The 18,518-nt window shown below is 39.6% G+C and overlaps 1 protein-coding gene across 3 annotated transcripts in view; it reads right to left on the bottom strand.

The window, feature by feature from the left end:
• The window catches only part of DGKH (diacylglycerol kinase eta), a 173,978-nt gene that overhangs the window by 32,622 nt on the left and 122,838 nt on the right, over positions 1–18,518 (bottom strand). For all 3 annotated transcript variants that reach the window (XM_075422450.1, XM_075422439.1, XM_075422457.1), the window contains 11 exons: positions 18,337–18,445; positions 17,892–18,031; positions 16,233–16,317; positions 13,254–13,339; positions 11,688–11,787; positions 10,176–10,452; positions 9,594–9,722; positions 4,302–4,436; positions 1,600–1,717; positions 577–687; positions 329–425 (listed from right to left, as the gene is read on the bottom strand). In XM_075422450.1, coding sequence (XP_075278565.1) covers positions 329–425; positions 577–687; positions 1,600–1,717; positions 4,302–4,436; positions 9,594–9,722; positions 10,176–10,452; positions 11,688–11,787; positions 13,254–13,339; positions 16,233–16,317; positions 17,892–18,031; positions 18,337–18,445 — 1,387 coding nt within the window. The remainder of the gene's footprint in view (positions 1–328; positions 426–576; positions 688–1,599; positions 1,718–4,301; positions 4,437–9,593; positions 9,723–10,175; positions 10,453–11,687; positions 11,788–13,253; positions 13,340–16,232; positions 16,318–17,891; positions 18,032–18,336; positions 18,446–18,518) is intronic.

An 18,518-nucleotide genomic window follows, 5' to 3' on the forward strand; every position in this document is an offset into this window, starting at 1 on the left:
ATTACTGTCCTTAAAACCTAGTCTCCCCCTTTGATGCAGTGAACATTAAGAAATATATCCTACCTATGCAATAATAAATTTTTTTTTCAAAAACCCAGTAATTACAAGAAGCATTATACTGGGTATTGTGTGATATTTAAGTACTGACATTTTACTCATAAAAACCACCTGGGGAATCACCATTTACATAGCACATTTTTACACAGTGCCTCTGAGGTCAGCTTGGGTTGACACAAGAACTCTAAAAGGTTTCAAGAGACAGCCCAAATTCTCCACTACACATTGCAGAAGCAAAAATATTCCCCCTGCCCATAAAAAAAAAATTTACCTCAAGTTGAACTTTTTGCTCTAAGTTCTTGTAAGTTCTCTGCAGTAGCTCTTTTGTGCCAAGAACTCCATACCACATCATGTTTTTCGTCCGACTTCTGAAAACAGGTAAAACAAGATTCACATATTGAAATACACACATTCTTATATCTATTTGTAGGATGAGAAAAAGTTGAAAAATTCACATAAAGGGATAAGGAAAAGAAAGTAACTGAAACATCTTGGCTCTGTTGCTGACAATTACATTACCTGCACTTTTCAGGGTGCTCTTCTCGCTTGTTATTAAATTCTAGTGAAATTTTTGCATCTAACCCAATTCCAAAGTAGTTGTTCATTACACATTTTTCTGAATATCCTTCCCTGTTAGGAAAGAACAGATAAATAGGTGTTCATTTGTACAGTACCTGAACACACAGAGCTTGGACCAAGATTGTGGTTGGTCTCAGAACAGATACATCAACCAAGAGACATCAAGAGATGTTTCCTCTGAATATCCCTGAGGAAACCCAACGGCAGTCAAAGAGACAGACTGGCTGCTATCTCCTTTGCAAGTTGTTTCCCAAAAGGCAAAGAAGAAACTGTACCACACCCCCATCCTAGCACTATCTCCACCATACCCAAAATAACAGTGGGATATGAGGAAAGAGCTGCCCTGGGCATGGTGCTGAGACAGCAGCAGCATGCTGGGCCAAGCACCCAGGCTGCGTTTAGGCAAACTGGTGCTAGAGATTTGACTGATGTTGCCAGCACAGCAGTGCTTTGCTTCAGGGGAGCCCCAGCCCACAACCCAGAAACCATCCCTAAGTGTCTGCTGATGCTACACCCAGTTCTGGGAAGCAGAGATAGCTTAGGAGACAAAATTTCCACCTCACTGCTCTGGTCCTTAGGGGAATGTTCTTCTTCCTCCACTACAAAGTGCCCAGACCTGCTTCAACACCTTGCTGGTGGCTGAGCTTGTGTTCAGACCAGCGGTTTGGGCAGGAAAAGCCAGCTCTGAAGGACTGCTGGCCTCCTCCTCCTCCCAGCACAAGTGAGCAAGAGTTAAGTCAGCAAATGTCTCCTCTAATTTCTGCCGCTGCAAGGCGATTCTGCAGTACTCACAACCAAAATAGCGCAATCTAACCTGTTTTCAGACCTGGAAGTCTAATGCCAGATGACAGCAAACAAGAACTTTACAATGGAAAAAAAAAAAAAAAAAAGATTGCAAAAAAAATATTAAGAAGAGCAAACTAAAGCAAAACAATAAAATTGGAAAAATAAAATATTTCTTACAGAGAATCTGGATCCGGGTCAATAAACGGTGTAGCACCAAATGGATCGATGTTTGCTAGCAACATTTTGCTAATAATTGAACTTCCTGCAATAGAGGCAGCTAGGCCAGCCCTCAAACCTGATTAAACAAAAACAGAAAAAAAAAATCAAAACAACAATTTGTATTTGATTAACAGAGAAACAGATATTGTCACAACATAAGCCACATACTGAGAGACAAAATTCATTAAATTCACATAGGGAATGATTGTGTTTCTATCTCCTTTTTTACCAATATTGGTTATCTTTCCAGGTCTCTGGCTCTCTTGAGCAGAAAGGCAGCTATGCTGCGGTGCAGTGGCTGACTCTTCAGGTACCGCCATTGAGAAAGAAAACAAAAAAGAAAACTCAGGATTTCAGTCCAGGACTCACTGGCTGGCACAGTAACCAAATGGATGACCTAACATCCAAAGAGACTACTTGAGCTTTAGTTTAATCTTCACCTCCAAACTGTCCATGATTTTCCTTTGGTCCTTTCCTTTGAAAATATTCCTAAGGAATACCCTTACCATTTTCACAACTGGTAGAGTCATAGCTGAAGTTAAGCTAATTTGTGGAAAGGTCACAGCCTCACCATGCCTACCTTGACTAATATCGATGTCACTCTACTAAACACTGTGTAATGCACATAAACAAAGAAAAGTACTTGCTAAAAGCTTTCATTTAAATTGACCTAAAGAAAAATGTACGCTTAGTTCCATTATGTTTTAACTATACTAATCAAGTTAATTAGAACAGTTTTACTGCTGCCCCCTAGTATTAATTGCATTTGGATAAGAACAGGTGTTTTTTTTTCAACTGTTAATGGCATTTGGATAAGAACAGCTTTTTTTAACTTATTTACTGCACAACAGCTTTGTATAGTTTCAGTTACCTGCTTCCACAGGAGTATCTACAGAACCTTCTTTTTCAGAGGGTTGAACTTTACACAGCTCTGTACCTCAGCCCCTTCACAGCCTCCATTGACAGGATGAATGACAGAACTTGAGGATACTGGTGGATGTAAAGCTGGACATGACCCGGCAGTGTGCACTCACAGTCCAGAAGGCCAACTGCATCCTGGGCTGCACCAAAAGCAGTGTGGCCAGCAGGTCAAGGGAGGGGATTCTGCCCCTCTGCTCCACTCTGGCGAGACCCCACCTGGAGTCCTGCGTCCAGCTCTGGAGCCCTCAGCACAGGAAAGACATGGACCTGTTGGAGTGGATCCAGAGGAGGCCACAAAAATGATCCGAGGGCTGGAACACCTCTGCTGTGAGGAAAGGCTGAGAGAGTTGGGGCTGTTCAGCTGGAGAAGAAAAGGCTGCAGGGAAATCTTATTGTGGCCTTTCAAAATACAGATAGGGCTTATAAGAAAGACTGAGAGACTTTTCACCAGAACCTGTAGTGACAGGACAAGGGGCAATGGTTTTGAACTGAAAGAGGGTAGGATTAAATTGGACATAAGTGTCCTGGTTTTGGTTAAAACAGAACCAATTCTCTTTTAGTGAATCTTCCTTACAGCGAAGTTCTTCTAAGTAACTGCATTTTTCTGAAGCTGGTTGCATGTTTTACAGGCACTGTCCACTCCAAGGCTGATAACACCTAATGTTTATGGTTACACTGAGCTAACGGTAGGAAAGGAATGCAGAAAAAGGCCCCTGTTTATAATTATCACTATAGCAGCCAAGGTCACCGACAGATCTCTTAGGTCCCGCACGTAAGGAGACAGAAGGGGTAATACTTGCGGGAAGGGGCGGACAGGACAGGTGACCCGACATTGACCAACGAGGTGCTCCATGCCATGCACGTCACACTCAGTTTAACACTGGGGGATCACGAGGGTCTTGCTCTCTTCGTCCATGGCTGCCTTCTGAAAAGGACTCTGCTCGTTGTCCTGCCTGCAATCCTGATCCAGATTCCTATCCGTGCATCCCTGAGGCCAGTTCCTGGCCAGTCCAGGGCTTTCTGGTGCTGCCTGGCAGCTGCTGGCTGCTTTCCAACTCCGGGAAACTCAGTAACCGTTTTGTATACTTTATTTCTCTTCTTATTAATATTATTAGTACTATTAGTGTTATTAATAAAACTTTTTATATTCAGTTTGTAAGTCTGTCTCCCTTTTCTTCCTTTTTCCTTCCTCTGGTGGGAGGGTGGGGGTTAACAGAGAGAGTCTGTCACACAGTTTATTGACACCCTGCTTTAAACTATGACAATAAGGAAGAATTTTTTACAATGAGGGTGGTGAGACACTGTCACAGGTTTCCCAGAGAAGCTGTGGATGCCCCATTATTGGAAGTGTCCATGGTCAGGCTGGATGAGGCTTTGAGCAACCTGATCTAGTGAAAGGTGTCCCTGCACATGGCAGAGGGTTGGACTAGGTGATCTTTAGAGGTCCCTTCCAACCAAAACCACTCTGTCATTCTATGATTCTAAGATCCTGAATTTCAGTTTTCTTCCTCCAGAATCACACACAACACTTCTGCTACATTTGGTGTTGTGCCAGACTTCCAGGAATCTTCTACATGATTTTGCATTTCCTGCTACATGGTACAATACAAAGGTGCGTATGCCGGTTCAAACAAAGTCAGGGCATGAAGTAAAAATCTTTACTTGACAGCAAGCAGTTACTTGACAGAAGGCAATATTAAAGTAGTATAAGGAACAGCAGATTTCAAAAACATAATTACCTGGGCAGATAATCCTCGTGTTAAGCACTGGGAGGTTTTCCTTGCTTGCAGCCAAAGCTGGAGCAGAGAAAGAGCCTGTCTGAGACTGGATACCTCGGCTTGTGCGTCGATCTGGAGATCTTGGTGCAGTTTTAACTGTGCAAAAGTAAAAGTAAGAGTGCTAATTAGACCTAGTATGACATTACCAAACACATAGTTTTTACAGCCCTGAAAATGTTTTAAAAGCATTCATTTAATCTATTACCATGCCATGACAAATGTCCTTCCCCCTCACATCAGTTTTTCTTCTAAATACAGTGCATAAAACTCAGAAACAGATCCAGTGACAAGCACAAATTAAAATGGACAAGTTTGCATGGCATTTCATTAGAGAAGTTCCCAACTTCAGCTTCAAGCTACTAGCAAAAACTTCATTATATCCACCTTAAAATGCAATAGTATTTATGCTGTAGTAAGCTTCTGATAAACATGTTAATGAAGTAATATGAATTTAAACTTAAATTCAATCTACATCTACTTAAATATACCTACATTATATAGTATATTATGATTTATAACAATTTTAATGTAGCTAGCTATTCTAACCCATAGGCCATGGAAATACCGGATCAACAGCCTCACTATTTGCTTCAAGCTGCTAAAATGGGCCCCCTGCCTGCATCAGGTTTCTGAAAAAATCAGACAAAACCCTGACATCTTTATCTACAGCCAAACTGAAACCCACAAGAAGAAGGGAAAAAGCCATGTTCAGACATACTTGTCTTCTGCAGTTAGAGAGATTGTGGGGGACAATTTCCCATCACCCTTTCCTTTTCACACACCCCTCCCCCCCCAGAAATTCCCAGAATAACTGAAATAACTTCTTTGTCAAAATCCTCTAGAAGATGGACCAGTAAAACCTTGTGACAGATAGCCAAGTTTGGTAGCTGATGAAACTGTTGGTGACAAAGGCTCAGGAAAAAGAAGGGGAAGAAAATCAAGGGGAAAGAGAAGATGCTCACAAAGAGTAACTGGCAGCTCAAGGAGGCCAGTCACCCCTGGGGCTGCCTCTGGAGGTGGGTGATGAAGGAGGATCGGTTTTTCAGAGGGCTGACCTCGGGTGCTGTAATTCACTTTCCTGGCAGAACTTGTTTCATGCAGACTGAGAGAGCATGCCAGGGCCTGTTTTAGCCTGGGGAAGCCAATCTTTGTGAAATTCAGCCCTGTCAGACGTAGCCAGAAATTGGTGCTCCAGGGAAGAAAGCTCTGGCATTACCGAATGCTTTGCTATAGCATTTCCATGTGCACGTGGAAAGCTTTTGCACACCAGATGATCACAGACAGACATTTCTTGGCTACCTCTGCTCCAAATTATCTCACATGTCAAAACTACTTCAGCTCAGGACAACTTCAGCCTTGACCATCTGAAGAAGCTCAGAACAAAAAAATCAAATTATTTCGAAGTGTTCTGATATATTCCTCTCAAACCTGAAAACTAATTCAGCAAGAACAGAATGATTAGGACTAGCATCAAGAAAGTAGAAGAAAAACACTGCTAGGAATGTGGTGGGAAGGATAAAATATACCCCTTTTTGTGGCAGGAGGGGGACAGATCAGTTCATGTCAATCACGATAACTCAGCCTGAGAGTAACGTGGGTATACTGTATGAAGACATTAATGAAAAGAAAAAGGAGAGTGGTAAAATACAGAGATAAAGCTAGTAACAAGAACCAGGGTTTAGCAATTGTGTTCAAACCAATTCAGGCCAGGATTTGGGCATTCACTGTTATTTTAAGTGAAGATAATCTAGCATGGAACAGTCAATGAAATGGCAAATTCTTCACCCTCTTGTATCCCAGGAATAAGATTACACACCTTTCTGGAGGACTTTTTAAAGTCAAACAGAATTTATCAGACGCAGGACAGGGATCAGTGGATGAAATTTTCTGGGCTGTTTTATACGAAAGGTCTAACCCAGTGGACCAACAGCTCCTCCTGACTTTAACATCCATATAACAGCCTTAGCAGCTACCACAGAATGCTGTGGTACTGCATGACGACAATTCAACACAATGATTTGTATCTGTGCATGACAAAACACTGTAATAATGTTAAAAAACTGAAAAGGAATAAAACCTGCAAGTGGTATCTAACAAGAGTTATTAAAAATTTAGATGAAGGTAATTAACATATGGGAAAATATTATCTTCATCAAATGACCAGGAAGGTCTTGGAGAATAAAATATAATATTCGGAACAAAATTAACATTCATTTTTCATAATGCTACTGAAAAATTCACAACCCTATTCACACAGTCTGTTCTCTCTGTACTTGGGAACAAGGCAGTTATATTAAATAGGAAAATCAACAGAGCAGCTGCTCTTTATTTGACAGATAAGACTCAAGGGGATAACTGCAATAAAGATAAACTTTTGCTGCTCATGCTCTGATAAAAACAACAGAGCCCTAATGAGAAAAACTGATGTTTCATTGCAGATAATTGAATTCATGTTTCATGCTTTGTCCCTAAACACCTGTCTTCCGCTGACAGCATCAATAAGCACTCTATTTCACACATCAGACATATGAAGAATAATAGAGCTCCCCAATAAACACTGAAAATGCATCACCAAGAAACAAGGGGTTTATATATATTTCTACATATGGATATACGTATGTGTATATTTTTATTTTATAATTACGTATTTATGGCAGTAGGATTGGATCATACATAAGGCCAGCATCCTCTACGAGCTACTACTGAAACTAGACAACCAACAAGCATTGATTCCTACAACCAAGGGAAAAGGAGAGGGGCCAACGAAGAGACAATTAATGGAGAAAGTCTCCTATCGGTTCAGGGAGAAAGGGAAACATGAGATTCTGAATCAACAGAATCCTGGAGAGACTAATGGTGTGTTTCTAAGGTAGGAGCTACCAACACAGGCACCAGCTTCCGAGCAGAGTCTCATGAGGGCAACACCATTTGAGGATGTTGGTGTGGGTTGGGGTAACAGAAGGAGATGCAAATTGCAAACAACTTTTCTCATATTGCTACAGCAAGTTGCTCAAAGTTGCTCACCAAATATCTACAGCATGGGTTCTGCTGTCCACCAGCTACCACAGTTTCTCCATAACTTGCAGATCATCTCGAGACCTCACCGGCAGTGTATCACTGTCCACTTTGATAATATGGCAAAGACTGACATTTCCACCTATAGTAAGAAGCAGCTTTCCTAAAATTACTATGCAGCTTGAGACTCTTGAACAACCCTGGCACATAAACTACCAGTAAACACAAAATGCAGTACTGATATTTGTGATGGAAAATGTCCAAACATGACCTCTGGCTGGACTGGCCTGGTGTCAAAATCAAGCAAGGGAGGATGTAAGTGAGGGTCCTGTATAGACAAATCGTTCTCCCTTCTTCCACTGTAGCCACTTACTGGCAGATTTATAAAGGACTCCTGAAGGAGAGATTTTACCCTACCATTTGAATGTGGGAATTAGTACTACGCTATTTCAGGAGATGACTATTCTCTACACATCATTTTACGCACAGTAACCAAACACTGAATAGCCACACGGAAAGCTTAGTGACAAAGTGGCCTGTCACTTTATGAAAATGCTACATTCCATGCAAGCTGGTTTAAACTCAGATCAGCCGATATTCTGATTGCTTTGTGTAATTGTTGATACAAACAATACAGCTGGGTTCTTCCTGCTGCATTTTAAAACCCAGCATGGGCTACCCACCCCGTCTTCCTTTTTTTGGAGGGTAACCTGCAGAGCTCCACAGTGAGGGCAGAATGAGTGTCATACAGGAAAGCAGGAGTACTCAGACAGCAGCAGCTGATAAAGTCCATCCAGCCAAGGACAGAGCGGGTGGGGGGCTTTACACCTTGGAAAGCAAGAGTAGCTTGGTATAGTGGCTTGCTATATGGTTTGCTATACAGCAGCCAATAGTTGCAAGGAACTAGCTGGACTAACGACCTGTATTTGGGACAACAATGCAAGAAATTTTTCATGGGAAGGAGCTCGAGGATACCCAAGACTTTGGTTCCAGTTTCTGTTCTGGATTAGACAAACAGAGGGGGTGACCTTAGTACTGCCACTTCTCAGGAGACTTCCACGCTCCAGTTTTATTTACATTCTTTCCTGCTTTATGCTGTTACACGTCATACTCTGTTCCAGTAACTGTCTCAAGGTAAGTTCTCAGCCGATGCATCAGGGCTTTGTTGTCAAGACAATGAATAAATGTGTCTGTTTTACACAGTTTGAAGCCCCTTCAACAGAAATGACTGACAGAAATTCCTATAACATGCCCTAAAATGCCTACAACTGAGACATGCTATTGCCATTGTGTTGCAGTTTAACCCAGCAGCCGACAACTAACCATCGGACAGCCGCTCGCTCACCCTTCTCCTTCCCCGTCAGCAGGATGGGGAGGAGAAATGGACAAAAGGGGAAACTTGTGGGTTGAGATAAAGACAGTTTAATAAGGCAACAAAGGAAATACTACCACTGCTAAAGATAATAATAATGAATACGCAAAACAAACTATATACATTTTTTCTCACCCCCCAGTGACCAATTTGCAGTCAGTCCCCGAGCAGCAATCACAGAACCCCAAACTCATGGATTTTTGCGAATTTCACAAAACTCCCCAAAAAGACCAAACTCCCAGAAAAGAGATGATTCGAACTCACATAAAACAGTAGAGCTGATTCCTGCCCTGCTCCCCCCCAGCCAACCCCCATACATAAACTGAGCATGCTTTCTATGGTATGGAATATTTCCATTGGCCAGCTTGGGCTGTCAGTCTGGCTGTTCTTCCTCCCAGCTCCTGCACACCTGGCTCAGTAGCTGAGTATGGGAAACTGGGAAAAGTCCTTGATGCATAGCAACAACTGGAAACTTCAGTGTTCTCAACATTCTTCTCCTACTAAATACAAAACACAGCAGCTACAGGGAAAAAAATTAACTCTATCCCAGCCAAAACCATGACACACCATTACCTACACTCTAGTCCCTGCTCCGGTTCACGCAGAAAGGTGACTGTAAACACTGGATTAAATGCGGGCACTTCTCTCACCAACAAATAGCTTCTCAGCTTTGTAAATCCATTCCAAAAGACTGTTCGTCTCATCTCGTGCATTTTTCCCTTACTCATCCAAACCTATTAAAATTTGTGACTAGTTTCCAGTGAAACAGGATGCTAATATTTTTAATTATGGAGCTGACTATGCACCATGATGCAACTAACAGGAGACGGCACAATTTTAAATTGTTTTATTCCTAATTTACTCACTTGATGGGGACTCAAGTTCCTTTGTATCTTCTTCTTTTTCCTCTTCTTTGCACTCATCCAATTCTTTGCTATATTCTAGTGGAGACTGGTTCACTTGTTCTTCACTATGAGCATTCTGCTCATCCACAACTGCTTATTAAAAAAGAAGACAAATTTTCAAGATTTTTAAAGAAAAACTGCATACATGGAAAATTAGCTTCTTTTTTTTCTGTAGCTTTAAGTTTAAAAATATTAACAAAAGATCTCTACTGTCAATTCAGCGAAAGAGCCTAGCAATCCTTTGCCCATTGATAAAGATTTGCTGCCAGAAATTTTCATTTTCTGGAGGATAATAGTTCCATCAGAAGCACACTTTTATATGTGCACACACGTGTATACATATGTATTCATAAATGCAGACAGTCATCAACATCCAAACAAGCTGCATTTCTTTTCCTTGCAGCTTGTAATAAGCACATAATTTTATTTATGTAAGAATGCAGAAATCAAACTTCAACAATGAAGAGTTATGCTCGTTTCAAAAAAAAAAAAAAAAAGCATCATTATTCTATCAGTAAGGATCAAAACGTTGCTGATGTGCACCTTTTTCTGCTTGTTCAATGATCTGCCTCACCGCCTTCTTCAAGCTGTTTGCCCGGAGCATTAACTGCTCCCTTGGTTTGAAGAACTTCTGGGTGGAAGACTTTGAGACACACTCTGCTAATTGCTCTTTACTTTCAGACAAGGATTCTTCGCTTGAAAACTCCTCAGCTTCTTCTTCCACAATGGGAGGAGTGATGCCTGGGAGAATGGGAGCAGCCTGGGCTTCTGTGTGAAGAGCCTGGAGCAACAGGTCTAGCTTCTCATTTAACTCCGAGCACTAAGACAAAGTGGAAAAGAATAGACAGACAAAAAAAGCAGTGAATGCGTGAACATTTTCAGGAAATTAAGTACCAGATTATCTTTACAATTGTCAGTGTTTTACATGTCTATGTAATTGTTTATGTAAAATCCAAACCTAGGTTCAACATTTGGAACATCAGATTATGAGTAGGTCTGCATGGGCTTTTTTGCAGACGTACCCTATGACACCCAACCATATTACAGCAATTGTAAGAAAAACACCCCTAAAGTCAGATTAAAGTAACACACCACCCCACACTCAGCCTGCCATGTATCTAGGGTACAGATTAGGTCTTACTCCTTCCCCGATGGCCTGCAGCACAGAGTACCACCACAGATTTGCCCCTACCATGCATTATAAGAAAATACAGGTGCTCAGTACCCCAATTTGGAGAGATAATCTATGGGGACCTGCCCAGCCGTTAGACTGAGAGCTATGGGGTTGTTTTTGCAACACAGCCATACATTTAAGCAAGTGAGCTGTCACAGAGCAGAGAGGCTCAAGCCTGAACCAAACACTAACGCCTCTACCCATCACTAAGCAGTTGCTCTCTGTGGGTACACTGGAAAACAGATGATTTTCTGTGCTTAAGGGAAAGAAAACCAACACTGTCTGGCTTTGAAACAGTAAAAAAGAAAAATTCATTTTCTAAAATGTGCACCAAACAGAAACGTGAACGACAAATTGCCATTTAGCAAGCACATTTCCCAACTCTGGGATTGTTAGTGATTTTGCTTTTTCATTTACTTTTCAGTTCATGTGAATTTTGTGCCTCATATCAAATCCTACTGTGTTTTTTTTGCAATGCTTTTGTAACATGATCTCTACAATCTGCAGTTTAAACTATTATTTTTAACATTGTAGTCTTTTCCCTTCATTCTCCCTCTTCATTATCCCACTGTTCTCCTGTAGCTAACTTCATCCATAAAACTAACTCCTAATGCAAAATATTTCCTTTTATCTCTGTGTACGTTACCATGAACTTTATCCTTTGTGGAAGAAAAATGCGTAAACGGAGTTTATAGAGACGATAGAATTTAAAGATGGTTTGGAAATAACTGTTCTATGCAGTAAGAAGAGAAAAATTTTGAAGTCCTGTGTTGAAATGAAAGCCAAGATGGGCATCCTGGAACAATTTGAAAATTAACACCCATGAGCTATAAACTTTAAAAACCCTACAACTTTAAACCAGAATATAGTCACAGTCTTACTTTAATGGCCATGGCATCAGCTTCCTCTGCATTTTCCATTGGTTTCTCGTAAGTCTTTCCTATTTTGGCAACAAAGTCCTTTACAGTTTCACATAATATTCTTCAGATAAAAAAAGGAGAAGGGAAAAATCAAATGAAATAAAATAGATACGCTTTGAATATTAAATTCTTATAGTAATCTACTTATATGCATACTGCTATACATTAGTCTTGTTGGAAACTGAACTCTGTGATCATACTTGAAAGCGGATGATTACTCTTGTCCATGGCTTGCAAAACTCAAGTGATAAGCTTTAAAACAAAAACTCTTCCTTCCTTTTATTTAAGCCTTTGCACACATTGTATGTAAGTCTCTTATTTCTAAGAACTGAAATAAACTAGTTTTATCCACTCCCTTGCTTGTACACCTTCCACACCAGCGGAGTTAGTAAACTTGCATTCACTTTGGTAACTTCAAACACAGTCTTGCAAACTCCCATGCAAAGATGAAGCCCAGAAACCCCGGAGAAAATCCACGGACTTTAATGGGGCGCTTCTTAGATGAAAGCATGCGGCCACACACGTGCCACTGCACTGCTCATGCTTTTGAACCACCGCTGACCCCGAGGCATATCAATGCAAACTACAGGGGCTGCGATGGATTTCCACTGTGCAACTCAGAGAAAGACTTAGTTCTTATCACCCACACTGCAGACAGACAGCAAACTTAGTAACGAGGCGTGGATAATTGCTTAGTACTGTTCATTTGGTTGAAATTTATTTGACAGAAATTAAACAGACTTAACAAGATGCAGATTCAGTTTAGAATCTGGAGTTATATTAATATCCTGCAGTTTAATTTTCAACATGTGCTATGTATACTTTAAAAATGAAACTTTATTAACTTGCTTTTAGCAGAAAAAAAAATATAAGCAATGACATTCAGATGTATTTTTGAAGATTCTATGACTGGTCTTTTGCACATCACAAAACATAAGATGTTATCTTTACAGAGAAGGTATACACCGAATACATCTGATTTCAGACGACATCCATGATTTGCCAAGTAATTATCTCTCATTTTTAAGTGTTTCAGTTTGGGGAAAAAAACCCTGTTTTCTGAGGCCACTATTGATTCAATTAATATAGACAGAGCTATGACAAAGCTACCTCACCTGAAGTTCTGCTTCACATGGGTGAAATTTTTTGTCCTCTTAAAGATATGGATATTTATAAAAAAACCCAGAATAAATGTAATGTGAAGTAGATCACATACTCACAATAGTAACACTAAGTTTCATATTTAAGCTGCGCACTGATATGGAGTGATTTCAAATCATTTTGTATTCATATTATGTGATTTTTTTTTAATGTTGATGTGTTTAGTATTAAGCTATCTACTACAACTGTACCATATAAAAATTTTGCAGAAAAAATATCCACAGTAAAAGATGTAAATCAAGACATACTAAGCCAACCCAGTCAGGCTGGCCATAAGAAAATCAGGCTTAGACAGAAGGTGATTATGGTGATGATGTTACACAGGGGATTTATCCCACACATGATACATAAACCCGATCAACTCACTTGGCAGATGATATGACAACTGAGTGCTGATCAGAATTGAGAATTTTTGCAAGATGAGCAGCAACTGAGTCCTCATAAGCAGATATCTGAAAACAGAGCGAAAAAAAGACTTCAATTTCCACACATTTCAGCAGTTTAACATGAAGTAGTGAGTTAAAATGCCTCCAAAAATAGCAGGATTTCCATTTCAGATCTAATACAAGGACAAGCAGCTGGCAATGCAGATTCTACCTGCATACTGTATTTTATGTACCAGATTTTTAATATTCAAAGTAACATCGTATCTGAGAACTTGATCCGCAGCTCTTATACTCCTGTACAAAAAAAAGTAAGTTATTTCTAGGTTAAAAATAGTCCATGAGGCAAAAAAATAAATCTACCTTCTTTTTAGATTTATAACAACCTAAATTATTATAATCTACTATTTTTTCTTTCTAAAACAAGCAAAGTTTACCTCCAACTAAGCTGCTTCACTAAGAACAAATCAAAAGTTGGCAGCTACAATCCTCAATTTTCTTTTTACTGTCAGATGGGCTCTTACTCCCCAAGTACCCCTTCTGACAACAGCTGCTGAACTGGTGTAATTTTATCAAAACCAGTCCTTACAGAGCAAACCATTTAGGGCTTAGTCTTTACAAGCACGTTTGGGAGAATGAATGTGTGCACTGTCCATCTTTTCTTGCACAGAAGAATTTTAAGTTCTGGCATACTCAGGACTGGAGCATCTCTCCTACAAGGACAGGCTGAGGGAGCTGGGCTTGTTTAGCCTGAAGAAGAGAAAGCTGAAAGGGGACCTTAGAAATGCTTATAAATATCTCAAGGGTGGGTGTCAGCAGGATGGGGCCAGACTCTTTTCAGTGGTGCCCAGCGACAGGACAAGGGGCAACGGGCACAAACTGAAGCACAGGAAGTTCCGTCTGAACATGAGGAATAACTTCTTCCCTCTGAGGGTGACGGAGCACTGGAACAGGCTGCCCAGGGAGGCTGTGGAGTCTCCTTCTCTGGAGATATTCAAGACCCACCTGGACAAGGTCCTGTGCAGCCTGCTGTAGGTGACCCTGCTTCGGCAGGGGGGTTGGACTAGATGACCCACAGAGGTCTCTTCCAACCCCTAACATACTGTGATACTATGAAAAGATTTAGAATGGATCAGAAATATATTTTCATACACTATGTCCTGTCTCAAAACAGATATGGATCCAGACCTTAATTTTAAAAGAAAATTCTAACCAAATTCCAAATCTAAAGCTAAAAATAAATGCAGTTCTGTAATTTCCTGATGACTTCCTTGAAGAACCTGTTAAAATCTCTTAGGGTGTTTTAGTCCTTGATATGGAGCGGGTAGATGTATCACCCTTTTATTCTCTCCTAAGACCCAGCCTTAGCTGTAGGACTCTGACAGTAAATCAGTTTTCATTTCAAGGGAAAAAACAAGACATGACCATGTGTTCTGTAAGAATGAACTACTCAAACATCAGTATAAGATTTCTGGAACCAAACCGAGTGAAATAAGTCTCCTGAAACTGGAGGAAAGGGAAAAAAAAGAAAAATGAATCAAATATGTACTTTTATTTACTTTTGGAACTGCGCTTTAATACATTACCTACTGTAAGGTTAATTATTCTTTTTCTGAAATATCATAACTCATTAAACGACGAAAAACACATTAAAATAAAGATTGAACAGGGTACTCCGAAGAAAATGGCTTTGTCCAACTCAGAGTAATGGCAGGTATCTATAGCTTGCAGAACTGATTTTCCAAAAAAGAAGTTTTATATGAGCAGTTCCTTCTGTTTTCAGGAGGGGCTAAACACAATTTCAAAGCCTAAACTAACTAGAACAAAATGTCTATTTTTTGTTTTACAAGATATAGATACACTTGAAAATTTTAACTGTCTTAAAAATTAGAGAAGATAAAGCCTTGGTCTGCACTGCTGACACTGGAAACAGAGCTGTGCACAAGGCAACCCCCTTCAAATCCCAGCCAGTGGAGCCCCAGCCTTTTTGCATCTCTATACCCAGAAAGCTGTCAAAGGTTATAACCTCCTTGCCAACTAAAACAGTCTGAATTATTAAATTATTCAAGAACCTGCTAATTACTGCTTCTCGAGTACTTTCGAGTTAAAGCTGATATGCATTAACTTTCTTAGGAATATATCATTTTCTCACTTTTAGTTAGACTTTTCATGTCAATTAATTTGATTAAAGCTTCTCCCTCTCTCTCAAAATTGAAACCTCATCAGACAGTACCAGCACAAATCTAGCCTGAAAGGCAGACTAAGCTTTTCTGTGAGGTCACTTATGATTTCGAGCTCTCTGAAAGAACAAAGAGAAAGTTGTGTGGTAGCACCTGATCTAACGCAAGCCGCAAAAAGCTTTTCTCTTTCTTTCAGAATACAACCCTTGCCTTTGAAATGCTGGGGGTTTTTTCAATGATTATTCCAAACTCAAGATAGCAAACATTTTGCTTTTAAATATATACTAAAAATATATTTGATATATTTACATATATTATTATAGCATATATATTATACAATAACCTAACACTAAATCATACTACTATATACAAAATACTATAGAAGACATTCTTATATTTAATAATTATATAAAATATATAATGACATTATATTACATAATAATATAATACTATTCTATATCCTTATATAAAATATTATAATGCATTATATTTATAAACTAATTTATAACATACATATATGAAAATATATTTTTTTCAGGAAGAAATTTTTCTGACTGCTCTGCTGAAGACTCCTTACCTTCATTCATTTTTAGCAAATAATACAGGACTGGAAACCCTAATTACTTGAGATACACGCCATGAACAGATGTTAACTCAGTTCAGTTAGGAGATCACAAAACATCTGCTTCTGTTTTTCAGACAAGTGCTTCAATTATAAGTATTGTCATCCCAGAAGCTCAAAGTTAAGTGTATGAAACAGCAAAGCAAAAGTAAAAGCCCACCTGGCATTCCTCCGACTCTTCTGCCGTCACTGGAAGAATAGAAGGCTTTGCTGGTAATTTCAGTTCATACGACATTATACTCCACCTGAAAGAAACGTAACAGCTTTTAAGTTTACAGATTGTTAGTTTTGTCTTTTCTCCAACATCTCAACAAAAAGAAAATTCATTGTCACACCACAGAATAACTTGTTAAAAAAAAGGCTTTAATGAATTAATTTTTAATTGTAAGCTAATTGCATATGGGTGAAATAATCGAGATTAACGGTAATAATTTGTTTATTGCTCAGATTATTTGTTCATGATTTGATGATTAGCCATATTTGTGAACAAATCATGGGACATTCAACGCAGGCAAGAAAGGTTTTCCAGCACAACATTCACAACAGAAAAGAGTTTGTGCAAACTAACTGCAGAAGTCAAAGGAAAATAGACCCATTCCTAGAGAAAAAGCTCTGAGGTAACATTAGCTTTTCATCTCAACTAGGGGAGGCAGGCATGAGAACAGCGCAAACGGTGAAGTATCTTCATTGACATATATGTAATTTGTCCCCTGGTAAAGGACAGTACAGCATAGATAATATGAAACCAATAACAACAACATCCTTCAAAGCCTGCTGTAAAGAACAAGAAATTGCTGCAGATGGCCTTGGGAGCAAGTCTACTGAAATTAGAGAAAAAAAATGAAACTGAGCTTTTTTTCAGTACAGAAGGCGGCAAACATGATTTAATCTACGAATCTTTCAGAATGTCCAGGCCAAAAATTATCTCTAAGGATCAGTAACCAACATTTCTCTACATACTTTGCTGTAAAATGATCAAGTAGTCTGCAAAAAAGCTTAAAATAAAAAAGGACTTGTTTCTCTATTGCATAAAAAAACCCTAAAATAAAATCCTCTTTGATGACATATAAGTGTGTGTAACCAGACTAAGAACAGAAACACCCACAAGGAACAGAGTTAAGAAATACCCCTCTCAAAAATAGTGTTACACCTTAATCGCAATGACATGGCCATCATCTTCTCCCACTTTTTTAAAATGGGGATTCCTCCTTTGCTTTATGGATGGAAACCACACAAAACAGGAGTGGGAATATCTCTTTTTTGACTACGAAAATGCCTCAAACAGAAATATTAGTAGTGGATCGAGTCAAAGATCCAGTTAGCCCAGCATCTTGTCCACAGCTCATCCCTCAGGAAATTGTATGAAGGGTGAAAGTACACGATGTGAGTTCTCCCCACGTCTGAGGACAGACAGCTCAGGTGTTTCCTAGGTAAAGATGGTACCTTTAATGGCATTTAACAGTGTGTATGGAGTCCATAAAACTGCCTCAAATGGTTTTGAATCTATACAGTTTCTTAGTGCTTACAACTTCTTGTTATGCAGCTTCATCAGTCATACAATAAACTGTCTCCTTTTGTTCACCTCTGGACAACAGGCTTCCTAGTTTCATCAACTGCTCTCCCCTCTGACTCTTCAGTAAAAAGGACGTTGAAGAGCTGTCCCCATTACTATCTTGATTTCCCTCATGATTATGATTTGCACCCTAAAACCCAAAACCACTGAACACTAAGTCTCTAAGATGGATTTAGGCCACCAGAAACCCAAACAAATACAGTTTGAAGCTCATGGTAAATCATGTATATGCACATTCCAGTTTACCTGTCTAACATTTTCGTGCTGGCTCGTTCTAGTTTCTCCAAAATCTGTGGAAGTTGCGTATCATCATCACAGGATCCTCCCCAACCAAGGACACGAGCAAGGTCATTCCCAGTACCAAGAGGTAACACTCCTAACTGACACTGAAAGACAACACAGGAGCAGATCTACTACTGAAAGCCAGAAAGAAAATGTACAAACTATTACAAATGCTTGTTATTTCGAGCAGCAAATGTTGATTATATAGCTGATGTCTAAAGCTTGTAAATCAAATTGTGCAAGCCCGCTACAACTTGTTCTCTTTACACCAGTGAGAATTTTAATTTAACAGCAACTAATGGGTTTGGCCCACATACAGAGATATGACGAAGAACCAAGTCAAGGAAAAGTAGGCATACAAAATGAAGTCTAGTGAGTATAGTCAAGGAAAGTAAGTAGGCACACTTGCCTGTTTGTGCAAGCTGAGCTTATCAATTTCTGATAAGACCCAACCCACGCTTCCATCGCCGCCACACACAAGAATCCTGAAGTTGTCAAACTTCTGAAATAACCGCAAGCTGCAGAGAAAACACAGCCTGTTAGAGCCAGTTACACCCATTAGTGAGAGAGCAGTTATATTCATTAGCAACT

This window comes from Opisthocomus hoazin, chromosome 1, assembly GCF_030867145.1.
Source record: "Opisthocomus hoazin isolate bOpiHoa1 chromosome 1, bOpiHoa1.hap1, whole genome shotgun sequence".
NCBI lineage: Eukaryota > Metazoa > Chordata > Aves > Opisthocomiformes > Opisthocomidae > Opisthocomus > Opisthocomus hoazin.